Source organism: Gasterosteus aculeatus, chromosome 1 (genome assembly GCF_964276395.1).
Source record: "Gasterosteus aculeatus chromosome 1, fGasAcu3.hap1.1, whole genome shotgun sequence".
Classification (NCBI taxonomy): Eukaryota; Metazoa; Chordata; class Actinopteri; order Perciformes; family Gasterosteidae; genus Gasterosteus; species Gasterosteus aculeatus.
In genome coordinates, this window is record NC_135688.1 from 13,409,380 (window position 1) to 13,437,200 (window position 27,821).

General features: G+C 43.8%; 1 protein-coding gene across 2 annotated transcripts; it reads left to right on the forward strand.

Moving 5' to 3' along the window:
* nectin3a (nectin cell adhesion molecule 3a) lies at window positions 1–27,821 on the forward strand. Of its 2 annotated transcripts, none has more exons than XM_040179576.2 (6): window positions 1–240; window positions 15,293–15,634; window positions 19,065–19,364; window positions 20,798–20,915; window positions 21,874–22,025; window positions 24,053–27,821. In XM_040179576.2, the coding sequence occupies exons 1-6, from the start codon at window positions 153–155 to the stop codon at window positions 24,706–24,708; spliced, it is 1,656 nt and encodes a 551-aa protein (XP_040035510.1). In that variant the 5' UTR covers window positions 1–152; the 3' UTR covers window positions 24,709–27,821. The 2 variants fall into 2 exon arrangements, with proteins under 2 accessions (XP_040035510.1, XP_040035509.1); XM_040179575.2 differs by having other exon boundaries at window positions 58–240; window positions 15,290–15,634.

A 27,821-nucleotide genomic window follows, 5' to 3' on the forward strand; every position in this document is an offset into this window, starting at 1 on the left:
CAGTAGTGGTGCAGCCCACGCCGATAGGTTGCCACGGAGAGCAGCTCCCCCCAGGAGCGCGCGCCAGTGGCCAGAGAGAGAGAGAGAGAGAGAGAGAGAGAAGAGGAGAGGACGGGTCAGAGCGTGCCAAAGCGCACAGAGCGACGGGAATCATGGAGAGACGATGCCCGCACGGGAGGACTTGGCCATCTAACGGACTGCGACTTTTAACGTCACTCCTCACCTTGTACGGACTTACCCGTGAGTTAACGGTTTTTGTTGTTGTGACGTTTGGCCTTTGAAAGAAGTCGCGCACAAGCCGCTGCCGTTAGTTCACCGACGTTAGACCGGGCTTTGTTTCAAAGAATGCTAGCTTTATTCGAGCTAACGACTCCCGTCAGTGAAGAGTTTGCGTCACGCCGGTGGGAGAGTGAAGTTAGCTAGCTCAGCTCACAACGTTAGCCGAAGCTCGCATTTTGATACAACTCCGTTAACGTCGCCAACACGCGCTCGGGTTTAACGTTAACTTGGACCCACGAAGCGACGGGCGGTGACACACAAGCAAACTCAACTGAAGTTAGACTTAGACATGCAGAACCGCGGCACGCGGGGCGGGGGGATAACTTCAGGCGCAGTCACACGCACGTTCTGAAGCCAACGTGTACGTTGTTTCCTATGCGTGTCCCATCACTAGTTCGCTGACGAGCACCATTAATTGGTGTTGGTACTAAAATGTAAAACTGAGCGTTGCTTCCGTCGCCCAACGGTGAGAGCAAAGGGGAACTCCTTTTGTGAAAAGTTTGCTCAAGTAGTTGTTGGACACAGCTGAGGGGGAGGAGGGGGGTTGATTATCGTTATGTGGTACGCGAGAGGCGGCGGAGACCCTCGCTTTAGGCGTGAGGGGTGGGCAAGGGGAAATGAAGACATATTTTGTTGAGGGACGGCACTGCAGTTGCAGAGTCTCTGAAAGTATTGACCTGCAGTCGGGCTGCGTGCCAGACGGAGCACCTTCCATTACTGAGAGTTCTGCTGTATACAAACAACTGGTGGGCCGGGATCGAAATGGGTGATCGGCCTGCTGAAACAAAAGAAGAGTGCAAGGACAATACCTTCAAATCGAGATATGCCATGGCAGCAGTTTCTTAAAATTACACAACTATTTCCGTAATGACTGACATTCTCCCATGTATGGCAGCCATCCACCACTGCAGCTATTTCCCCTGTTAATAGATAATCTCCTGGAGAATAAGACATGAGATAATAAAAAAAGAAAACTGACCACACTCGTTCAAGATTAAAGAAACCATCTTTATGGTGTGTGTGTGTGTGTGTGTGTGTGTGTTTATATAGCATTCTTCTAGAAGGCAGAAAGTGAGGCTGATACTGAAGAATGGGCAAACTACAACCATCACTATGAAAAGTTTCATAAATGGTCATTAGTTGACAATGACAATTGACATTTTTTTTAATTTTATGAATTGGTTTTCAAACATGCCTTTGGCACTTCTGTTGTACCAAAAAATGCAATACATGCTGACAATATCCTATTGGCATGGTAGTTTCATTTGTCAAGCTCCTGTGTGTGTTTGTCTGCGGCTGTAGCCAATTTCATATTTATCATATTCATCATTTGCACACTTACACTTGCTACACATACTTTTACAGAGACCTCTGTAAACCTCTTGTTTCAGAGAACAGATCAGCAAAGCATTGTTGTAAACTAACTTGATGCAGCAAAGGTCCCAATGCAGTGTGTGTGTGTGTGTGTGTGTGTGTTTGTGTGTGTCCCACGCAGGTTTTCAGTTAAAAAAGTCACCTGGACAAGCTTATTATTAACACAGAGGACAAACTAGCCAAAGGCGATCAGTTTTGGTGTCGTGTTTGGAGCAGAAAGCGGGGCAGGTTTTTTACTGTCAATAACATATGGTGGAGCCCATGTGGCCCAGGCTGACTGCTTTGTTTTTACCGGAGCACAAGTGGGCAGAGGAACCCGCTTCGACTGTGTCCATTTCAGGTTCCCTGTAGTGTCGACGGCTCTGTGAGGAGGGGATTTATTTGAGGCGTGGCTACAGCCGGTGAGGTTTGTAATTGAAGACCATGGTTTTGTGGTTTCTTCTCTTTGGGCCTCATAATTCAAAATCTAAATAAATAATGTTGTAATGGAGCCACTTAAATTACAGACTCCAAACTGAAATAGATTTGAAAAAGCTGACCAAATTTTTTCCTCATCAACGTGATTGTGTGTAATTGACAGTAAAATGGTGCCACGTAATTAGTTTTGTCATCGCTAATATGAACCAAATCGATGAATGTGTGTGTACACCACATGACAAGGGACATTTCTGGTCAATTCATGTTTTGTGGTTACTTTGTCTGGCATAGGTGATTGGATAACTGAATGTGGCCCCCAACACTGAACATTTTAGAACAGATTTATCTTCCAGTCCACTTCCTCCCTGACTAATTACAGCGTTTTATTACACTGTGAAGAATTTTGTTACAATTAATTCTACTTGATTCCCATCATAGTTTCACCATTTTTCCAGTCAGTCTTCTTCCAACAAGGATTAAGCATGACTTTGCAAAGTAGACCAAATTCTGCTCCACTCCCGAAACACGCCCGCAAACATCGAAATGTCTCTAATGTCTGGTGTTAAGTATCCACACTAGTTATTTTCTGTCTGAATTATATACAAGAAAGGGCGTTGAAGTAGGTTTTAGCAACGGATTTACATCTGTCCTAAAGTCCCAGCTGTGGCATTCATCTGATCCCCTCGTTTCATCTTCAATCTCAGCTGCGAAGCAGCCGACTGAGAACTCCTAATCACATCAAATGCATGCAGTGTTTTCTTTTTGAAGGAAGGCCATCAGCAGATGAGTTGCTTTATTGTGGGACATGGAGGCGGTGCATGTGTGTGTAGGGTGGGGGGGTTCAGGGAGCAGGCTGTGGCCACCAGCTTATGTTGACTCCACCCGTTGCTTCCTCTTCTCCGACAGATGTGACTGACTGTCGGAGGCTTTGTGTGGCAAGCTGCTTCCTGGTGGTCCATCAGTATATTCAGAGCTGTAACACCACCCCCCCTTCCAGTCCTAGCTTATCCCCGGACCAATACAGAGACATCGCCGTGTCAATTGTTGATTACTATCTTTTTTCACAAGTCCATTTAGGATGCACCGACCTGTTGGGCATGGATTGTCCTCCCCAAAGATTGTTTGGAAGTGGAGGTTTCATAGAAGAAAAGAACAAAAAAAATTGCTATACTGTTTGAGGTGAAAAAGAGTTTCACCAATGGCAGGTACTGTACTATTTAAAATATTTTGCCTGGTGGGTTGAGGCTGGAAATATCCTTTCAGTTTTGTTATTGTCAAGCAGTCCCATGAAAAGACAACCCAATTGACTTAACGGCCACGTCCTGATTTCATTTGTTCTGACATTGTTGTCCAAAAACGAAATAACTGACAACAACAGCTCGCCAAGTTATTTTGAGTCAATCCCACTCCGACTCAACGCTGCATAAATACTAGCTCGCTCACCAAATGGGAGGTTATAGTCACCAACGAATGCACGGCCCACTCAGTCCTCTTTGTGTTTGCTGTAAACCCCAGTGCCCAAGTGTTTTGGAGAAACGTATTTTTAGTTGTTGTTGCAATTTAACTTTTTATATTAGTTTGACCGCTTTTAAAGATTTGCATCTTCCGCAGGAATGAATGGGCGTGAGCCATGTTGCTACGGATAGGTTATTGCATTTTCCATGCATTAAGAGGCAGACTAATGTTTTGTTGAATTTGGGCGTTCTATGGGAATATAGAAAAATGCCAGTCGCAACCTTTAACCCAACTGTGTGGCTTAGCGACTAATCACAGGGCTTTCATTATTTTATTTTCATTATTATTTTGTGTGCTTCCTTTCTGGGCAAACATCGGCAGTAATTAGCTATTGCCAATTAGGAGGAAAAGGGGGAACATGCAAAACAATATATAGATAGAAAATACTTGTATTAGGGATGCTATTTCTTACCTTGTTAGCTATTAGTATGTCTTATCGACTGCATACATCTTAGCCAGACAGGAGTGGACTGTTTCAATCACTGAGTCATAGGAAACTCCACAGGAAAATGGCTTCCAGATATTTCCATGGTTAATTAGCTACTGTGAATGAACACAGAAAAACCTTTTCAAACCGTTTTCATACATGCTGTTTTTCAGGAGTCAGTATTTTCCCCTGAAGTTCAGGTCACTCGGCTACACTGTGGCTTCACAGTTCATGTTAAAGAGGGGTACACGCAGGGTGTGCACAGTCGGCAGGCGATTCCCGCAGGAGGGGGGCACCGGGGTTATGGGAAACAGGTGTGGCCGCTTCTCTTATTTGTTTCACTCATTCAGCTGGCAGGTGGTCATGATGTTTGGGATGCGCACACAGTCAGTTGTACACACTGACACGCCCACTACCACCCAAGTGGGAGATTATTAACACCCACCAGTCAAACAGGGAGGTGCTGACTTCAGCAAGTGAGCTTTCATTGGTGTTGTCTTATTTGCTTGTACACAAGGATTGGTTATGTTATACTGTAGCTAGTGGAAAGAATCTCTCTGGGGTTTCGGCTGTAAAGGATAGTACCGTATGGTTTTCTGGTTTCCTGACATTTCACCAGGTATATGACAAGAAAAGAGTCTACCTAGTTCAAATCTGGATGGTCCATATTATGATGAAAGCACAGGAAATAAACGTCCTTCCTCCACAGGCTCCACATGAAACGTGTTGCTGTGGTAGATACTGGCACGTCAGAAAATGTTTGTATATTTGTTACAGGCACTTTTCATTAAACCCAGAGTAGAGGTTAAACACTGCCTCTTATTTCTTCGGAGCATGTAGTCAGATCTTACCCACATAACTTTTGATAGAAAGAAGAGTCTATCTTTTAAGGGTATTACAAATCACACCATCTGGATTTCAAAACACCCTGTATAGTATTGAAACTGCCCAAGCCTAATCTCCTTTTTCCCTGCGAGTGTTTTCAGCACTGCTTCAGCTGGAGCCCCTCGGTATGCTATATACACTAGTGCTCAGGTCTCTAGCACATGTTTATTAAGCACCCCCCCTCTTGTGTTAGGAATGGAGAAAGAAAAAAAACATTGGAGTCAAGATATCAAGCAACACAGTTAATCTAGTTTCCATCCATCGCTGCTATATTTTACTCATTTATAATCTATGACATAGTATATGAACTAAATTTAGTAGTGGACTTCCCAGCTATCCCAGGATTGCTGGCCCCAAACCACTGGTGAGTAGGAAACATTCCCTGCATGCATTATTGACTATAAATGGAATTGCTGATGAGCAACGGTCCCAAACTGTTTATTGTAGTCCGGAGGGCTTCAGGTTTAACTTGCATTGTTTGAAGCAGACAAAATCAGCCCACCATGTGCTCCCCCTGTGAGATAACCTCAGACGTTTAAACCGAGGGAAATAAAGACGCTTCCCCTGTCCCAGACTTCCCTGTTTTTGGCAGGCTGAGCAGCCCTGGTCCTTGATGCAGATATATTGCGGTAATGGCACTGTCTCTGCTGGTAATCGGCCAACTTATTCTGTATTCCCCTGTCATCCCTGCTACATTCCGTCCCTTCCCTCCCCTACTGTACTTTACATTATTCTGCCTTTGTTGCTGATGCCCTTTACATTTTCACATAGACTCAGCTCAGTCATAGCTTACTGCTCACTGACAACAAACATGATGCTTCAGTGCTGTTTGTATTTTTGGCCTCTACTTTGATTGGATGAAGGGCCAGGTATTTAGAGCTTATAAACAATGTTGGAATATCCGATTGTTTAGTCCGATATCCAGTGTTTCCCCCAGGTTTACAACTTCGGGGGTGGGGGGTGTAGTAGTCAGGTAAATGGACCGGCTGAGGGGGGCAAGAAGGCTAGTAGGGAGGGGCCCTGGCGATGGCGTATTAGTTGGCCAAAGTGGTAGTCTCTCTGCCCCGCTGCGAGCGCCACACAGACTTATTCGCGACCTATTAATGTCTGCAACTGCCGTGCGTGGAAAAATAACAACAAAAAATATTCTAATATATATATATATATATATTTTTTTTTTAATTGCACACTTTTTCAGGGTAGGGCCGCCCCCCCGCTATAATAGTATTGGCAACACTACGATTGAATTGCAGTTGAAGAAGAGAGCGTCACAGTTTAAAGGTTGATGTAATCTGTTTGACCAATTCAAATGGGAGTACTACAGCTTTATGTCCTTGAAATATTTGTCTTTCACATCCAAGTGAGCTTCATATTATGGTAACACTATGTCAAACCAGACATGTAACCCGAGTCCCAGAAAAAATACACTTGAAAGTTGTCTTACTGACATTTCTTGACTCTCTGTGGACTTTACTGAGTGGGAGGAAGGTGTGTAGCACATTGCAACGAGGGGTGTCGACGATATTCCCCTTCGATTGAAGTCCGTACAAAGTTTTAGAGGATGTAGGGGAATAAAATGTCATCGCGGATGGAGTTGGCTAAATGATTTTCATTGGCATGTTATCAAACGCATTTATTCCTATTTTTCTGTGAAGTCACTTTAAATGCGCCTACATCTCCTGGTTCCCACCATTCAAAGTGGGTGGTAAGTACAACTCAAGAGTAACGTTTTAATCTGTTGCAGAAACAGGGTGAGAGTTGTCGGGGGGAAAAAAGTGGGTTGGAAACGAGTCTGACCAGGGTAATGCTGCTGAAATGCCACACTGAATAAACTACCTTCATCTTGTAACACAAAATCTGCTAATATAGTGTTTGAATAGTTGTCATTGTGCAAGATCCATGCAAATTCCCAATGCATGAGAATCCATGCATCTTACTGGATGGTAGTGTACCACTTGCCTGTATTTTTCTTTGCGCCATCCCTGTAACTCCAGTACATACAAATCTTTTGACATTCCATAATAATACTAGCCAGTGTTTGTATCCTACACGTGACCACGGATGTCATGTACACTCCTGAACAAAAGGGTTGTTGACAGAAACGTCACGTGAGAAATCTAAAATTGGACAATGATGGGAATCATTTAAAAGAAAAACAGTGTAACTCCCTCTGGGCTCTCTGTGGCATATGGGAAAACTATGTTTCCATTACGTTAGGTCAGCCTTAATGAAAGTACAGAAGCCCATTTAGAGCCAGTGAAGGGCAGTAGAGTCTGTGATTAGTACAGAAGCCTTTCTCTATTCTCAGCACGATTTATTTCTGTCTTAATGAATGGAATGATTTTTTTTTTTTTTTTTTTTCAAAGGACAGTGACAACACCTGTGTTAAAACAATGCGTGGTTCTTGAATGCTACTTTTTTTGGTTGGATCTGGCTACACGCAGGTACTGTATATGTATGGTTCAGTGGTTTTACACTTACTTACATAAGGAGACTTTGACGAGGAAAATTATGTTTACGTTTGTTTTCACCTCATTGTCTGGGACTTGTTGGTTGTCTTTGCAGTGGGACTAAAGTTAAGCAAAAGCCAGTTTAAGAAAAAAAAAAAGTCATTTAGGTCTATTTAGTCTTTTTTGCTTTGCATGACGGTAGGCATGATGTGGATGTTGTAAATAATCTACTAAATTCAATCGAACAGATACTGGAACAACCGTGAGAAAAGCCCTTGTTCTGAATGTATAAAGGCTACAGTTGTTCAAGATTGATGTCTGGCTAATTGTTTCATGTGGTAAATGTCTAAACATAAATTCATAGCAGTCAGCTTTTGAGTCACGAAAACGTTTGTGGGGGAACACTCAGCGATCTAGAAGACGACAGGACTAGGAAGAATATACTTGATGAGCAAGCGGACCTGTACACCTACATTTCTACCCCAGTGCAATTTTCACCAGTACGTCTCCAATAGCATTAACGTGTCAGAGATGTGACACACTTAAACTCTAATTGAGAAACACTTATTGTAGCTTCTCCCCTTAAATAGAAAACACAGGAATCTAAGTTGCTTATTCCGACAGCAGCCTGAAAAACACTCGTCCTTTCTTTCACTGACTTTTTCTTTGTCCTTTTTATGTTGTTATGAAATTGTACATTTTTGTCAAACATTTACTGTTCGCATGGAAAAAAATAAATTTCTTCCCATCTCTGGGTTCTCCCCTAACCCCCACAACAAACAATAACGAATCCCACACAGTGAGGCCGGACGCTGCAGTGTAGGAGTGTTTGTGTTGCCTTGATGCACAGTGGCAGACATTGTCCTTCACAAGCTCTACAGCATAGCTGTAGTTAACTCCGATATGAGGTTGTAACCTATCCTGACACCCTGTATGTCAACACTATTGGTCTCTTTCTTTTAATCATGGATCTTTAATCAAATGTGACCCGGATGAGAAGGCTACCGGAGTCTACTTTGCAATGGGGGAGTAATGAGAAAGGGGCTTTGTGAAGAAGACGGTGACATGTGAATGAGGCCCTTACGCCCCTTTTTTAAACGCCTGTCAGCCGGTGTTTGTCTCCGCCATGAATTAGCCCAGTGAAAAAGCCTCACACCCTCACAGGGTACAATGCTAGGAAGGAAGGGGGTAGATTAGAGCTGGTGTTTAGATTGGAGAAACTATTGGTTTCTTCGCGCTGCACAAATATTTCTTACGATAAAGACTTGCAATAAAACAAGCAATACACCACTTGGCCTATCCTGTCGCTAACTGACAGAAAAAGAGTTATAGGCCTCACAAAAGCAAAGCATTGGTTGGGTGTGGGGTGGAGGGGGTTGTTTTAGGTGTATAGGCATTGTCTGCTTTTCCCTGATGCCTCTTTAGAGAGCAACAATGGCAAGCAAATGGCTCCATGCTACCTATTGACTTCTTTGAGTTTCACTATTTGAAGGCAGAGACGTCTCTCAGAAAACGGAGGCCATGGGGGTGGGGGGATTTATTTAAAAAAAAAAAAAATCCTAAGTGCTAATGCAAAGTCCGGACAGTACCAATTTTTCATTTCAGACAAATGTCCTCGATATGGCTGCTGCTGCCGGTAACGGGTCAGTTGTTTTTACCTTTTTGCCGTTTTTCCTCTTGGATTGGTTTAAGAATCTTTGTTATGGTGTTATTAAGGACATTAGCCCATTGAGACATGAATGGCAATGGAAATTTTTCCAGTTTGAGAGTCAGATAGACGTTTAATAGTCTGCTAATGTTGCTAACGTTGCCATTTGCCCACACTAGACAAATAAACTTTAGTGCTTGCAATGAGCATGAATTAGTACACTCATTAAACACTAATGAAACTCTGGCCTTCAGCCTGTGTTCACCTCCCGCTCATAAAGGACCAAAAGCAGGGACGGTGGGGGAGGACTAGTCTAGGTCTGGTGCATCTGTAGTTGGTGCTGACCCCCTCAGAGTGGAGAACGGCAGACAAACCCACCTTCCACCTGGTCAGGAGTTTATTTAAAAAGAGCAGCAGGACATTTTTAAGTGGGCATGCCTCCTGTCTGAATTCGAGTGCACAGCTGAATATTTATGTGGTTTGTTTACATGTCGTAACGCAAGGCTGCACAATTGAATTTATCACAATGATGGCTTCCCATAGTTAACAGACCACAACATTGCTGATCATAGCAATGCTCTGCTCTGGTGCACAAAGTTGTGGAGGAAAATACGGGACAAATGTGTCCGCGATGAAAAGCAGCAGTGGCGATGCACGGGGCAATAAAGTCTATGATAAATAAATAAACAAACCAACAGCTTCCACACACAAAGATGTGACTCTCTAGGTCGTCTTCAAGAAAACACGTCACTCCACCTGTTGTTCTGGAGGTGAATTGCTCTGCAACACACGCAAGACTTTAGAACCATGAATTGAAACGAGTGCGTTGACGCAACGACGCAGAAGCATGCGCTAGCCTTAACACCCAGCCATGAGGGGAGGGGTACTGGGGGGGCGGTGATGGATCTGCCATGAGCCTGAGCAAATCACAACACAAACTAAGTCCATCGCCACAAAACAGAGTAGTCTTCAATTAAGACAGTTTTTATCAAATCTTGCTTAAGCAAGGTAAAACATGAACACGCCTCATTAGTGAGAAAAAAAGATGCAAACATTTTCTTCTATTCAGGTTACCTTATGGGAAAAATCCAGTAAACAAAAAAGGACATAATTGTGCTTTAGCATCTCACACTGACAGAACAAAATTCAACACCCCTTTCCCAGGGTACCTTAACATTTCCCCTCAAGACAAAACTACAGTGAATTTATAAGAGGTGGCCAGCACCGGGGAAACAAAACGATGCATATTCTAATGGCAGTAAAGGCCGGCGCATGCTTCTGGGTTTGCGTCGACGCACTCGTTTCAATTCATGGTTCTAAAGTCTTGCGTGTGTTGCAGAGCAATTCACCGCCAGAACAACAGGCGGAGTGACGTGTTTTGTTGAAGACGACCTACAGAGTCACGTCTATTTATTTATTTGTTTATTTATTTATCATAGACTTTATTGCCCCGTGCATCGCCACTGTTGCTTTTCATCGCGGACACATTTGTCCCGTATTTTCCTCCACAACTTTGTGCACCTCTCGACCGGCAAACCGGCGTTTGCGTCGATCTCCCTCCGTGAATCCAACCCGCTTCTACAACCCGCCAATGGCGGCTTGTATAAGCGCTCATATTTGCGCATTTCTTCCGACAAAAGTTCTTAAATCTGCTCCGTTCTCTATAAACATTCTTCGTTTTAATGGCGGTATCGGGCTATGAAAGCGGAAATGTGAGAGTCCGTGAAGGATGTAGTTAGCGGACCAATCGCAGCCTGGTGCGTTGCGGGAGGCTTGCGTTGCTTGCGTCGCTTTCGACGCGAGCGACGTCGCTTTCGACGCAAGCCTAGAAAAATGTCTCGACGGACGCAAGGAGGTGTGAAAAGCGACGCAAGGGACAGCAAGGGGGGCTTGCGTGGATAAACTTTAGTCAATGCAAAAAGAAAAATATTAAACCAAATCCCTTTAAACAAGACATCACATTTGCCACATGTTCCCTCTAATACATCAAAGTTGGTCAAAATCACGTTTTAGCCAAAGTGAAATTTTAATGTTTTAACCTTACACCTACTGACAAATAAATATCTTAAACCAAACCCATATATTAATGTCCTTTTATTTATTAATCACTGCAAAGATGAATGTATAAGATTAGTGTGGCTTAAATGCTGCCATCACAGGGGGTTAAGAAGAACACACTCATGTTGTTGGTTGATCGCATTGCCTACTGCAGCAGCATCACAAAATGTCTCTCAAAAGTCCATTAAAAATACATTGTCTTGAATACCTATGGGGGTGCAGCGCGTATAGTGCACAAAACATGAAGTTAACCAGCTAACGTTGGCTGGAACATTATTTCACAATATATTGATAATAGTTGATATGAAGCTTAACGTTAGCTTCTTTTATCTGCCTTTTGTCTTGTTTAATGAGGTTTTCTCATCCTCTGCCGGCATATCCATCCGACGGAGTGACAGTGCTTCACCCCCACCGTTTATTCAGTGATGAATTTGCAAGTCCTTCTCAAAATTGAGAGATCATGACAACAGTCTAGTGGAATTCTGTGGAATGGACGGAGCGGCAGAGTCCTGTTAGTTGCAACTTCATGACATTTCTTACAAAAGTGTATAACAAAAACACTGAGACTGGACTTGTACCCAACCAAATCTTAAAGAGGATAAATATGGTGACCAAAGATGAAATGAAACCGCGTTACCTAAATAGGCAACCAACACTGAAGTCAGAGTTCTCACAGTTCTAAATTTAGACATTTTAATTTGTCAGTCCAAACCAACTACCCTGCCTCCGTACTGCACGTGTAGTTTTGACTTGTTGACCTAAAGCACTCTGTCCAACTGTCATCTACGGTGGGACAGCGTGCTAACTAATTTCAGCTTGTAGAAATGATTGACCCGGCCTAGCCGCATATTTATGTCCGACCATAACTCACGCTGCTCAGTTCTCAACTGCTGCCATCTCCGGCCCTATTTCCTGCTTTTTGTCGTCATTCCTCCTTGCCTCAATGTATTCATTTAGTAGCGCTGAGCATTCAGACTTTCCTCCTGCTTCAGTCCTAAACCGCACACTCCCCACTGCACACATTGCATGTCTGCATTCTTCTCACGTGAGGTTTTCACATGAGTCCCCCGTGAGTGCTGCTTGACATGATAATCTATGCACCGCGTTTGTCTACATGAACGTGACACGTTGTCTATTTGGTTGCTGCGTGTGAAGCCTTCTGGCCTTGGATCCCTCCCGTGTGTCACACGGTCCAGACGCGCAGCCCAGGCTTCATCGCGGTGAGCTGTCCCCCGTCTCCTCCCACTTTGGGGAGTCCGAGGCCAGAGCTGGGTCAGGTCTGGGTAGGTGGAGATCTTGGCTCGTCGAGTGGCCGGCGTGGAGCGGTTGAGCCGGTTGCCAGGCGAAGAGGAAGGTTTTGATTTGCCGCTTGCGTCTTTCGAGCAGCTTGTCGCAATTAGAGATGTCAGGAAGGAAAGAAACAAATATGAAGCATTTCTTCAAAGGGAATGCATATCCTTCCCATGAGTTCATTCTTTCCTTGGATTTCTCATGGAAAAGAAGGGGGCAAAAGTGCAGCCTGTTTCTCGCTGGACACGTGATAGCTTTTTGAAGGGTGTTCCACTTTGAGAAGAATAAAACAGTGCAAAGAGAGCCACCAAAATCTAGTCGTTTTGTGTTTATCACATTCAAATTTGGATCCTTTTTTGAAACCAGTGACCGTCCCGAGCGGTGTCTCTGCTCTGCAGTACTAACCCCAGTCCCTTGAAGAAACCACATGGCGGCTCTGTTTAATACACTGCTTACATTACACATACATTTATCTGCCGTATTTTTGATGATATTTCAAGGAGCAGTAGTTTGCGAGCTCTGGCTGTGTTCTCCACTGCCTCAGACTCGCAGTGCCAAGTTCCCCCACTCTCCCTCCCGGCTGTAGGTGGCCCATGCAGAGGCCATCTGTCTCTCCTCCCATAATAGTAAGGGTGGAGTCCTCTTTAACCCCCCATTCTCTCTCTCTTTTCCTACTTACTCCCAAATGCTTACAGTAAAACAAACAGAACATAGCATAGATGGAGTCTTGTTTCTCTGTATGCTTTGCGAGTCCTGAAAGGTGACACAGGGAGATGGACAAACTATGTGCGGGAACAGTTGGGGTGTCGTGTCAGGTGGCTGCAAAATGTGGAGCATGTCAGTTCGTAGCCGGGTCTGAGCCACGTGTCTGCACTCTGCATGCATCAACACGGTGTCATTCATGCCATGCGCGTAGCAATCAGAAAATCAGCGGCCGCAGCAAGAGTCTCATCAGCATGACATTTATAGTCTACAATATATGCATTTAGAGATATAATCGCACTTGCTTTTGTCGTGGTATATATTTTGCTTAAGGAAGACTACAGAGTCACACTGCAAAGTATCAACAAACAGCTGTTGTGTCAGCTCAGATGACAGCAGAGCGCAGAATGCAAAACCCACATGGCTCTGACTCCGACCCCCCCCCCACCCCCCAGGGCACCCAGAGGACTCCGGCAGACACTATGCAAACACATGCACTGCTAAGCACATTATAGCAGTGTGGGCTTTTTGTCTTTTTTTTTTTAAGACAACGTCATGAATAACAGGTGGGAATGGATTCCTAAATTATTTTGCAGGAATAATGCAAAGGGACTTTCTCAAATTTCTTGGTTAAATACTTTGGCTTATTAGTTAAGCAGCCCAAATACAGTGCAGATAAGATTAGGGCACACACTAGAGAAAGGTATCCGAAAAATACTTTTGAGAATGCGGGTCAGCAGAGAAACAAAACAAACAGGAAAGCCCAAGTATTATAGCACAGGATGAGCCTTCACAACACAATGCAGCATACATTTAGCACTCTGCAGCCATTCAAACAAAATGCCTTACACACATGGGAAGAGACGCACGTTTGGATGAGAGATTGCGTGTGCGCGCGTGCCTGTGTGTGCGTGCGTGTGCGTATATAATCACTGAAATTACAGGGGACGTAATGGAGCACAGGAGCCTACCCTGCTTTGGCTTTATTCCTCACAAACCAAGATAGCATTGCTGTGGCGTACCATTCAAATTCATGCCAAAGACTCAAAATACCAGCCAGTGGACCACTTATAAGCTCTACCCAGTACACATCCGAAACTACGTACAAAGTGGAAATTTATGGCTCCCAAATATAGCTTACTGCGCGCAACTGTGTCAATACTACTGAGGCGTACTGTTGGAATATTTTGAATGAAATCAACTTTTTACACAAATATTTTCACACGGTCTATGTTATTATTTATTCTACAATTCACTTTAAAATTGGTTTAGCCTGTTCATGTACGTTTCAACATTTTATCAAAGAATCATCTGTTTTTAGGATTTTTTTTCAGGTTAGGTTTGCAAGAAATTATTTATTTTCTTTTCTTTTGTGCTTTTTTCTAAAACCTGTTTATTAATGGAATCATGCATTTTGATGTCCTTACATTACATTACATGTCATTTAGCGGACGCTTTTATCCAAAGCGTACAGCATACAGCAGAAGCACAGGTTCTTCAGTGTTCATATTGTGTTGTTTGTTGCCGCAAGCACAATGTTGTCTCATGTTCATCTGGTCTAGACTTGCTTTTAGTAGTTATAGGATTCAAATATCCATTAATACTCCAAACTCAGCTTCAAAGTTGCTTTACTTTAAAGTAACTCAAATTAAAAAAACTAAAAAAAAACTTGTGGGCTTCAAGTCAAATTAAGGGCCTTATTAAAGAGGGGATAGAACCATAAAATTACTTGTTTTGTTTCATCTCCTTCCAGTGAGTTTTTTTTCCCTATCCGGCTTAAAAGGTGCTCTGATGATTAGCAAGACGGACAGTCTGAGTGTCCCGCGGTGAAAGTGTGTTGCTTATTAAGAGGGAGAGCAGAGCACTCAGGGTAACCCAGATGGTTCCTTTTTTAACCCAATGAAAAAAGATAAAGCTTGGATTATGGGAAGACTATGTCGATGATGAGCTGCAGAATTATTGTAGGATACACAGGTACTGTCACTTGTTGAAGGATTTGCAGTTTTAATCAAAGCCTCCCTGATGACACATCCCAGCTACTTTTGGATTTTAATCTCTCCTAAAGCTCCCACGGTGGATGGGAAAGAACTTTCCGTTTGGCGGATAGATTTGGATTCTCAAATACATTTTCCTCAGCTGCCACATGCCGGAAAACAAAAAACTGTAATCTCTGAATCCAAATAATTAAAGCATCAACTGTGACTCGTCGCTCGTCAGATTCTCATCTCTTTCCCGTTCTCTCAGCAGGCGTGAGCGGTAACCAGGTGATTGTTCCTGAGAAAGTGAATGCGGTGCTGGGGAAGAACATCACGCTGGGCTGCAGAATCGAGGTGGGCTCCAACCTCACACAGAGCTCCTGGGAACGGCGCTTGCCTTCGGGCACCATCACCCTGGCGGTTTTCAACCCTAAGTTGGGAATCCACATCCCTCCTGACTTCGCCAAGCGCATCTCGTTTGTTTCCCCCTCCGCACGTGACGCCACCATCACCATCGAAGGGGCGGGCTTTGCAGACGTCGGGTCCTACACCTGCAAAGTGGTGACGTTCCCTCTAGGCAATTCGCAAGCATCGACCTACGTTAAGGTGTTAGGTAAAGTACCGCTCTGTCACCTCTTTATTTTCATTGCATGGAGTGCTTCTTAAAGCTGGTATTTCACCTCACTTTTCAAACCACGGCACTGTTAGTTGTGCTTAAGCAAAGCCCAGGTGGCCGCTCTGTTCAGGCCACAGCCTGTATATAAGCCTTTATATAAGCTGCTGTGGTGTGGTCCCTTCTGTTTTAACTCAACTAAGTAATTTAGTTGCATGTAACAAGTTAATTGCAGTGTGTTGATCAACTCTTGTGACATTTAACCCAGCTGCAGGAGGAAGTTTTATGCACAGCAACACTCTTAACTCTGCAATCTGCAGTTATGTCCGTCAAGGCGCTGATCATTTCTGCCATGAATACCTTTTGTCACAGATTATGAAATCATACCCTGAGTCAGTCGTTAGCGTTTCTGAAGCTCTCCCATGCACTGGAGGAGCAGCATATTGGGAATCTTCGGCTTAGAAAATGTGCAGTAAGATTCTCTACTTTTGGGCATCTGCACATTTAACGCACCCATAAGTTGTCTTTTTTTAACAATGTCATTTGTAGTCGCTAATGAAGGCCCCCAAAAGTTAACTATAAGAAATGTACAACACTACATCAAATACGCACTGTGTGGCTGCAATACATTCTAAATGGGGATTCTCATTACCATTTTCTTTTTTCTCAAAGTATTGCATCGACACACTGAACGGACTCCTCTCCAAGGACCATGGACGTGTACCTATCTCTGCGGTCAGCGTATGTTTGGAGCCCTAAATTGGTAGTGGGATTGCATTCGAGCAGCGCTGAGAGAAGTAGATTGCTCTGTAGGCAGTAGTTTCATGTCTCCACTCCAGAGACTGGAGCAAACTCTGATGACTAATGAATGTACGTTAAGAATTCAACTCCACCTTGCTCCCCTCTATCAGGTATACATTTGTTTTTCAAATGATAAAAACGTTTGCCCTGGATTTGGCTTGGAGCCCTTGATTTCACTTCCATTCATTTTAAATGAACTAAAGCAATTAAAAGATTATTTGATTAAAACGCCCAAACCCATGAATAACAAACTCAACTCACGACACACATAATGATGACCAGGCGTTGTGGACATTGGCTCATTTTTTTAAGTAACACTTTGATATTCCATCGTGATACACTCGCACACTTTTTATTTTGGCCCGGTGCTTTCTCGCTTTCCTTTTCCCTCTTGCGTACACAGCATCTCATAGAAAGGGCCCAAGCTTTTTAGGAACAGCTCAGCAGGAAGTTCGCTGCAGTACGTGAGCCAAAAGTCGGCATCAGCAAGCAATAGAAAATAGGCCAAGGAGGAAGTTATGACACGCCAAGTGGATGAATTAGGATGAACCTTTTGTTTAAAGTGCCGGATGGTGAAGAGGAAATCTAATCAAGCAATTCAATTTCCTGTATGTGACACACATGAAATTGGCAAAGCAGATTTTATTGATAAGCTTTTGCGTATGATCCTACAACCATGAACTGCATTATATTTGAGTGAACTGTTCTGTTCTTCAAGTAACCATTAATGCCACCTTTTTTTTCCTGAGTCATACAATTGAACAATTCGCCCCACAGAGACGTTTAAAGTTGCTTATTCAGCTAAAAGAGGGACATATTTATAATGGTTTAGTTTCTCCTTTTCAGTTTATTTAAATGATGGACATCTTTTGCTTACTTTTTTTCTTGTGTTACCTATTTGCTAGATTTATCTCACCTGCTTGCCGTGTGTGGCTTCCTTTGCACAGTTAACTATAGTCGTTTTAGTTCCTTGGCTTTTCTTCCTTTAAGCATCAACTCTTTGCACAGCATCCAAAATCGAAAAAATAAATAAAATGATAACTGTTTATTTCAGTAACGTCATCAATCATTACACCAAAGAGACCGTTTTAAATTGTAAAAATGCCAATTTATAGATTTTGGATGTTAAATCTTATTGTAAAAATGTCCAGACGTGATGCATTACTATCGAACAGATTGTTAAATCGCTCCTTCCAACGGCTGGCCGCTCTGGCATCGGTGTTCATGTACGTAGGCGGGAAAGGGCCGATGCTGCCAGTCGGCTGAAGGAAAATCGTTACCCTTTCCCCCTGAAGCATTTCCACTCATCCCGAGCGTTCCCCTCCCTTCCTGACAGCAAATCCAAATTAACACGTCTCTCTGATTTAGTTATTCTGAAGCTTTGGCCAGCTCGCCTCTTAACATAGAGCAGCTACTGTTTATAGCCGGCGTGTTACGAGGGGCACGGAGAGGAGAGCGAAGAATGTGAGGTGGATGGCTGAGGGTGCTGTCCCCGCCCCTGCAGCGGCTCCGGGAGATGCTCGGGTTATTTTTGGGGAAAAGGGGGGTGCCAGGAGTTATTTGAACTCGTCACTGGACCTCTGGCCTCGACTGGGGAGAAGTGGGGCAACAGATGTCTTTAAGGTGATGGTCTTGTGGATTAGTCTGCCGTGTGCAGCCGCCCCCCGCCTCCGCCCCCTCCCCAGTGTCTTTTAAAACGGTCACCATTGCAGTAAGTGTGACAGCTGTTCGTTTATGGGGGAGACAGAGAAGGAAGAGGCGCTGTGCTTGAAGACAAAGAAGCACACATTAACATAAAGGGAGATTGTAGTAATGGTGTAAGTGTAACCTGTGTAGCCAGTTGACTTCAGAGTACTACTACAGAGTACAGACTACTGCACCGCCTCATGCATTCTTATTGGCTGTTCGTCAAACGAAGAACTTTTTTTGTTGTTGTTTTTTGTTTCTGCCTTCCCCAGAGCACCGATTGAATGACATTATTATAAAAAGTATATTGTTGAATTTCTGCTCAACGAAGCCACACACACAGAGCTTAACCCGCCTCTAGATATGTTCTCGGCCAGTGCAGCTAAACAAACGGTTTTGTTGCTTCATGCTACAGGTACGGGGTTGTGTTTTTGGGGTTCATGTCCCTCCTGCATGGATCTGTTTTGCCTCTATTGAAAAAAATCCCTGTTCATTCCAAACTTGCAGTTATTCTCAAGAAGCTGGTTTAACGTTACAATAACTGAGCTCCTCATCTTACAATACACCGAGTCGAATAAAAACTCATCACAATGTTGATTTGGGATATACTTCTTTCCCCCAAAAATAATAATAGTATACTGTTAATACTATGGAACCTTACAGTAGGATCAATTGATTACTCATCCTGTAACACACTGTTTGTTATAAAGACCACTCAGTCTCCCCTGAAATGCCATAAGATCGAGCAGCATGGCTCATTAATTTTGAATGCTTATATTAGAAATGGAAGAAAGTCAATCTGGCAGTTAAGTGTACTAAGGCCACTTCCTATCTGTCCATAAACTGCATGATGGACATTATTTATTCATATACATAGTGAAAAGGATCAATATTCATTATATAATCTTTTTCCGCCTCCCCCCTTCCCCTCTCTCTACCACAGTGGAGCCGAAGGTCTACGTGTCAGCCGGCCCCGCCGCCCTGCTGGCCGGTGGGAACGAGTCACTGGTGGCCACCTGCATAGCGGAGCGCGGCCGGCCCGCCGCCGAGGTCTTCTGGGAGACGGAGCTTTACGGAAGGAGTGAGAAGCAAAGTCAGGACGAGCCCAACGGCACCACCACCGTACAAGTGCACTACATGTGGCAGCCGCAGAGCTACGCCCAGGGGAAGGTGCTGACCTGCGTGGTGCGGCACCCGGCCCTGCAGACGGACTTTCGCATCCCGTACATGCTAAATGTTCAGTGTAAGTCCTACAATACATAATCATACCCTTTTCTTTGTTGCTAAGAACTGTGATATGTTTGATAAAGTGCATCTTTCACAAATTAGTTGTTCATCGGCTACAGAGGAAGATGTTTCTTTTCATGAAATGAGCGGCAATAATAAAAGTAAGGAAAGATATGCTGTTTTCTTTGCACATTGATCCTCCAAAAACACAGAAGTGAACCACATACACTTATTTGCTTATTAATAAATGTCATACAGTTTCATTTATGCTTCTTAAAGTTGCAATAACACAAATATATAATCAGCTGCCTCGAGCTCCACCTCAAAATGTTCAGAGAAAAAAAGTTTTACTCTGAATGTTTTTGTAGCTTCATCATATCTGCGTCTCTCTCTGGCTGCTCAATTATCAAATCATGGAGTTTAGTGAAACTTCCTATTGTATTCATTAATACACAATGTTCCAAAAATCATCAAGATTAATAATCCTAATCAATTTAGGTGGCAAAGTAACGGTTATTATAGTTTTAATTGAGCAGCCCTAACAGCCTCAGTATATCTTATCGACATTAACCCGTGCTGAGCTTGATTTATGAATAGCCCTGATCACTACCTTTCCCTCCTTTACTACAAAGGGGCCATTTAAGAGTCATCTTAATGTTATAATCGTTGACGCATACTTCCTTGACGAGCGGTGCTAAGGGAGCTTGGACTGTGAGTGCAGGCTAATGAAGGTATTTCATGAAATATTGATCAGGCTTCAGCAGCAACACGAGTAGCAGGGGGGTTGCTGGGGGCAGCGGATGGAGACGTGGAAAAACAAAGGTTATAAACAGGGAGAAAGAAGCTTTCCAGCTCAATAAATCATGTCAAATGCAGAGGCAGGGGAATGTAAGTGCAAAAGAAGCACAATTTCAGCGTTGAGCTGCATGAAAAGGGTCAATGGGCAGGCTGAGCTGAAGCGTCTTCCTGCGTGCTGTAATGAGTTTCTCATTTGTCCTCCAGAGAAATCAAAAGGACATATTGGATGCCAGACTCTGTGTTTGTCATGTTTTATTACAGTGGCATGTGCAGCGCTTCATTGAGGCCTCCTGCTCTCCTTTGTTTTGTTCTTAGTCATGGTGTGGCAGTCGTATTATTAGCCGCCGCTACTGTCTGAGTGAGTCTGTCATTTTCTAACTTTCCACCGAGCTAGAGAGATGTGTTTGTTCTCTCGGCTCTTGTTCCCCAGCAGATGAACCCTGCTGCAGTGCTGCACAGCATTTGTTTTTGTCATCGCTCTCTGCTGTGCTCATAATGGACGCTTTGTTCCTTCTGTAAAAGCTCATTTGTCATCAGGCTGCTGGAATCACAGTGACTGATTATTGAGTCCTACTCTAATATCCCTTTTAATAATAATAACAAAGTTACTGTTGTAAAATAATAAAATACATCCTTTATTTTGTTTTACAGTTGAACCAGTGGTGTCAATAATAGGAATTGACAGTAATTGGTATGTGGGTCAAAAGAATGTGAAGTTCATCTGTGGAGCCAAAGCCAACCCACCTGCTCGTCACTTCACATGGACCAGGTCAGTATCCCCGTGAACTTCTCATCATAAATACAGGGGGATCGACATTCTATCACAGTTAAACGAAGATGTGGCGGCCGTCTCTGTCCAAAATTCAGGGACACGGCTGTTCACACAACCATATCTTTTGCGGCCCTTGCTAAGTTGGTATTAAATCCTTGTTAAATGCTCGATGATCCTTGTTAGATGATCCGTAACCCTTTAGACTTAAACCGTTTTCTCTTTGTCTAATAATTGGCAGCTAACGTTGAATTAAATGGCATGATCTGGACCATTGAAAAGTCATTGTAGAATGTAAATAATGGACGTCATTTTGTAGTTTTTGATGGTTCAAATACAATCTTACACAGTTAACTGTGGTGTGACAAACCGATCTTCTGTTAAGTACATAATGGCAAATTCCACATGAAGGATCAGCTCCTGGTCCAGTGGGGTAAAAATAAACCAGATTTAAAGAAACTCAAGCAGCAATGTAAAGAAGATTATTTCTTCAAATCATCATCGGCATGACTTTTGGAGCCTTGGCCCTGAAATTGTCAAATGTGCTGCTGCACCGATCGGGGAGAGTCCCTGTTATAAATACAATGTTCCAAACAGTTCACCCATCAGAGCAACACTTTGTCATCATCCTGCTTTAAAAACAAGAAACGTGACCGCTTTGGAACTCACAAAGTCTGCACAGCAAACTCGTTTTTCTAACCCTTCCTTTTCCTTTTAATGTTGAAACCTTGCGTGCATGTTGAAAGCGTCATGTGTCGGTCGGTCATGTGATCATATGATATTATGATGATATGATAGTTGCAACAGGCCTATCAACGGGAGAGTCGGGACAACTAGCACAACAGTGACATCACTGCATCACTGAAGTCACGGCTAGATTTTTCAATTATACTTTGAAAAATGCAGCAATAACAATGCGTTTTACTTAAGATTAATTTATCGTTTCCATTGTGCACAGGTTGGATGGATTGATGCCGGATGGCGTTGAGAAATCAAACAACAGCTTTTCATTTACTCGCCCGCTGGAGCGCAACGACTCCGGAGTCTACCGCTGTGAGGTGATCAACGACATTGGGCTCCGCAGTCAAGACGTGAACCTCTGGGTACAAGGTAGCGTCTCTTTTTTTCCCCCTCGGTTTACATAAAGTGCTTTTGTGTGTTTCATTTTTAACCCGTCAGCTGCCTTAAATAGATCGACTTTAACACCTGAGGTTAAAATAGCAATCTGTGCCTTTGACATTCAGCGTGCCTCTCTGATGTGAGATTAGCCTCTAGGCGCGATCAGTCTTCAGTTCAACACTTCCTCACAGCACTGAGGCTCCGTATGAATGTCCCAGCCCAGATCCACTTTCACACATTCCCGGCAACGTAGGGGCACGGAGTGCAGATAAAGAGTATCAGTCCCAAACAGTTCCAGTGTTGTGGTTTTGGCAACATCAGATTTCTCTGATAAGAGAGAGGGTGTTTACGTCTGTGGGTTCAGCAGACTATGCACTTTGTCTTTTCTTTGTTTAAGATCAGCTTTCTCACCGGGACTTAATGAGTTGTTTTAACATGTGTTTGTAAGTGTGTGTATGTACTCCAAACACTTTGTTTTTAAACAGTTTTTTACTCTTGTAGCTGTTCTCTTTGAAATGTTCATTAGTAAATGAAAACTATAGTGGAGGGAATGTCCCTTGAAAAGGGGTTTCCCTGCGTTTGGGTTAGTTCTATTACCCCGTGTCAGAAAAGTCCCAGGATGATGGAGTAACCGTCTGCTTCCTCTGTCTTCCCATGGTTTTCTACTTGAGGTCATGACTGTAAAGTCAGGGTGTGAATCCTGAGAACTCTGCATCTCTTTTTGTTTTCATTTCTCCTGTGCTCTTTTTTTAAGATCCTTTTCCAAACACAGAAACGGCTGCTTTTGGACACAAACTCTGCTCACACACACACACACACACACACTCACTGTCAAAAGGAAAGAGCTGGAGAAGTCAGAAAAAAAGGCTGTCAGGCTCCATCTGCGTGCAGGCCCGGAATTGGAGTCTCGCTCCAAACGAAAGCACAGCTGACATCCTGTCTACGACAGACTTGCACTCAGCAATTATCTTTCTCCACTCGTCAAATATTAAGACTGAGGCATGCGGCCGCTCACTCCCATCCCCTGTGGAGATAGCCAAGTTGAGCTCGGCTCCCTTCCCTCCCCCCTCCGCGGCTGCTCGCCTTAGCTCTTACACATTTCCAGTTGTCTGTGTGGCCTTGTGGTTTATGGTTGCCTGCCTCTCTCCGAAGATCAGCTATGCGATTAAAAGATGCTCAAAACCAGACGTGGATTTAAAATGTCGCAGTGCGGGGCGGGATTGATGGGGACTGACGAAGGGAACCTTTGCCAGTGTATCAGTTCACTGACCTTGATGCGTCTCCATTATCATCTTTCAGGCTTTCTGCTTTAGATCCTTCAGGCTCACAGAGAATAGGTGCGGGACTCTTTCTCGGTTACACAAATTGTGGAAATCATTACAAGCACCCCCCCCTCCATTTGATAACTTGTAGCCAAAAACCATCCCGGAGATGCAGACCTCCTATTAGTGCGGCCTTTTGATGTGCCTGTACCAAGATCAGCGAGTGGTATCAGGCGGCTCTTAACCCCTAGGGGCCGGAGGTCAAAATGGAGACTGCTCTCCTGACCTTGAGCCTCAAGCAGACCTCTCCTCTCCGGCTCTGGCTGATATCACAAACGCCAGGCCACCAGAGGACAAATCCGAGGCAGAAACCTCACATCGATCACACAGCGTTTCATCTTCTCTCATGACTTCCCCACAGTGGGGGGGTTGAAAGAAAAGGGGGGGGGGGGATCACGCTCTCTCTGATGCTTATGACTGCATGTCCTCTGTCTTCCACATTTAGCACTTGACCTCTTTCTGCCCCTCTCATTTCCTTCTTTTTGCTTCACGGCACAGCTTTCAACCCGGCCTTTATTCTCTGCATTCTGTTCCAACACTGCGTCCTGTTGATATAACTTAATCTAAAAACCATTCAAGGGCGCCATTACAGAACATAAAGTGAGGTATTTTTCCCCTTGATTGTCATGACTCCTGCTTCCATCTGCTGTCATTTCTCTCTGTCTTAAATCTTTTCATCACTCATTGCCTCCGCAGATCCTCCGCCCACCACGGCGGCCCCCAGCACCACTGCATCAGTCCTCCGTCACACCACTGCAACAGGCACTGCTGTGGACCAGCAACGAGCCCTGTTCACCTCCCCGACCCTGGCCTCCTTACACGACAGCAGCCTGGGTACCATTGTGGGCGGGGCTGTCGGCGGAGTCTTATTCCTGATCCTCTTGCTGATCCTCTGCGGAGCCTGCTTCATGCGGCAGCGCAGGACCTTCAGAGGGGACTACTACACCAAGCAGTACCTGGGACCCTCCGACATGCAGAAGGAGTCTCAGCTGGACGTGCTGCAGCCGCACGAGCTGCAGGAGGTCTACGGGGACAAGATGAGCAAAGGCAGCCAGGAGCTGAAACCCAAACTGGGCGGGGACATCATTTACCCCGACTACACCCCTGACCACAAGGACAGGGACGACTGGGCCGACAAGGGGGAGGCCCACAGGGGCCTCAAGGAGGGAAACTTCTACCCGGATCATTACAACAACCAAAACGTGCACCCCTGCGGGCCCCCTGTGCACGGCCCCCCAGTGATCAACGGCTCCCCCTACCTCCCGGAGGACTGCTATGACAATGGCACAGACAGCGACTACGTGTCTCACATGGACGGGTCGGTGATCTCACGCAGGGAGTGGTATGTTTGAGGAGCCGAGCGGAGGGAAAAAACAGACAAATGAACCGACTGACTGAGAATGATTTAACCAGTGAGACAGAAATATCATTAAAGGATGAGTAGGAGCTCTTTGAACAATATTGCTCTGCCTTGATTGTTAACACTTAACCTTAAGGACCATGTTTGTGGATTGTATGACACTTTTGACGCCTTTCAAGGAGCTGCAAAAGATCTGCAACCTCTCTGTGACGCTATGTGTGCAGGCTTAAGAGAAGTTTCAACTGATGTGAAGGAGGTTTTGTATTCTGCTTGTTTGTGTTTGCACCTGTCTTAAACACAGGTCAAAGGTCAGGTGTTCCGCTTCTTGTTAGTGAGGTATTTATATGCCCGAGCTCTGCTCCCATATAACTTTACGACGTGGAATTTACATAACTTTTTATTTGATTTACTTCCAACGATTTCATTCTGTTAAATGGTTTATCATGGCTGCAACCAGTATTTAAAGTAAATAACGCATGCGTTTTCTTAAAGCAAAATGTATCTAGTTAAAGGGAAGGTTTTGTCATTCACACGATTAAAGGGAGACTCAGACAGGCATTGTTCTGAGGGAAAGCAAACTGACTAAGTGCATTACAAGGAAAAGTCCATGTCAACCGTTGGGTTCTTTGGTTTCTGTAGCTTTTGTAATCTTACATCCTCTGTAAATTATTTCTGAAATGGTACACCTGACACAGAGAGAGGCCACTCACGGTCAAAGTACTTTCAGCTTACTTTCATCTGTTTCACAGATATTTCAGTCCTGGTTGATTTGGTGCCTCACATGATTAGTGTAGTAACAGCTGCTGTGGTTTAATACTGCCGCAACCTTTGAGCAGACGGGAGGAGTGAATCTTGGAAAAAAAACACATGTTCCACTGACAGAAAAAAAACAACCCCAGAGAATTACTGTAATCTGGTTTTGGTTTTGTTCTTAATTTTATAAACAGTCTCAGTAAATGCTAATCATGAAAAATACTTTGTTTTCTGTGGGCAAATAACAATAAGAGACCCCCACCCCTCCCCCACCGCCTCTGTGCTTGATTACATGCATGTATTGATTCCTCTTATCCTTGCCGCTACCAACGACATAATTACTGCAGAAATGACTTTTGGCTTTGGGTTATTGAAATGTGTTAACTTAGTCACTTTCTTGCAGTAAAAGAAGCACAACTCGGTTATTACAGTTGTCCATGAACATCAAAGGAAGCCGACCAGGCTTTAAGCCTCTCCACTTTTCCATGATAACAGGGTGTCGTCGTCCCCCACCGCCTGTTTCGTCTGATTTCCATCTGCACACAAACACCAATTGGTCATTACAGTTTTTATTTTAAACGTGGGATCAAAGCGGTGAGTTATAAATTCCAGATGCGACAGTCACAGCTGTCATCGTCTAACGTTATGTGGCTCCATAAACCACCACCAGTTCACTGCTCCCGCTCCACACTCCACAGGGCCGCGATTCATGATGCTAAATAAGCCAAATAACGGAAAAAAAGGGCACTAATAAACCGATCTTTCGGCTTTATTAAGTAAGTGTTTGAAGTATGATTTATACCACACAGCGAGTTGGAATGGTTGTGTGCGGCTGAGATCACCACTGATCACAGAACAGGCTCTAACGTTGGGGTTTGGCTCCTCTGAGGATACACGGCGATCATGGAAACTAGAAACTTAATCCATGAGTGAAAATAAAAGAAGGCTTAAAGGAACCATATAATGCTAGAGCTGTCCATGTAATACCTCCCAAAGGGATGTTTCTTTTTTTTCATCTCCTACCAACAACAACAGACCCAGTGACGTTCACTTGAGACAAAAGCGTTGAGCTCATCGATGATGTCATCTCTCGCTGCTTCGTCTGATCATAGACTTTTCCACTTCTTTTCTGTTGTTTCCAGCGGAGCGAAGCCTCGATCAGAGGGACTTCATGTGTAAGGAAAAGCAAAAGCGGTATTTGGAAAGATCCCTCGTGTCGCTACATGACAGAACCAAATACTGTATAATGGGTGGGGGCACGTCCTGAGTTATTTGTTCTTATTGGGGTTTTCTAGATTGTGGGTCATTTTTAAAAAAAAACCTCCTCCGCCCTCGTGTTCCCATGCCAGGGCTTTGGTTGAAAGATTTAGATGTCTGAGAATAAACTACTTTAATCTCGCTCTCACTCGTCGTTTACACGCGCACCCATCCCCCACACATCTGCGTCACATCTGCGTCATATCTGCCATCGCAGTCCACATTCGAAAAGTAACTTAAGTTAACTTATCTCACTTTACATTTAGCAAGTGCCCAAAATGTGTGATTATATAGCACTCAATCTGCCATTCAACGGTTGTCTCTGCGCCAAAGATGGACTTCTTTCAGCTTCTGTACATCTCTGAAGAAAGTTTGACAAAAGTAAAAGTCATGAATGTTTTGTTATACTTCTGGATCACTGACTGACAGGTTGCATGTAAATTATTTGCTATCTCCTTTGTTCATTTATCTCATCACTAATGCTTATATACATGTACATCATGCTAATAGGTTAGCATAGCAGTTTGATTCATGTGCTCATGTACAGTTTGTTCTGGACTCCTCTGCTGAATAGTTGGTGCTTTAAACAGGCTGAGCAATGCACAGGAACTTCGAAAAACAGCAATAGTGTAAAGAATATCAATATCGTCAAAGAGGAGGAACAACGGGTCTGTTTCCATGTCTTCCATCTACATATTTAAGATTTTCTGTTACCAGAGTTGACAAAAGGTTGTTTGTCATGCCTTATATACTTTAAAAGACAACTGTAACAATTTAGTTACTGACTAAGAAGTAAAGTTTCACTGGGAATTTAGACATGCCAGTCTCAAAGAAAATATTGTCCTGTAAATATGCTGGCTTTTTAAAAAATGTTATTATTAGTTTTTTGTTGCAGCCTGTAATTAGTTGGTCTCATGTGCATTTGAGAGATACTGTAGTGAGTCTGTTTTCACTGCATTTTATATTTGTTCTCGAGAGTTTCTGACCAATTATTTTCTATGTTTGTTTGAATGATTGATGTCTCACAGGAATCAGATGAAGGTGCGGTAGATTGTATTTTGTTTCTTTGTTTGCAATAAAAGACTTGCACTCAAA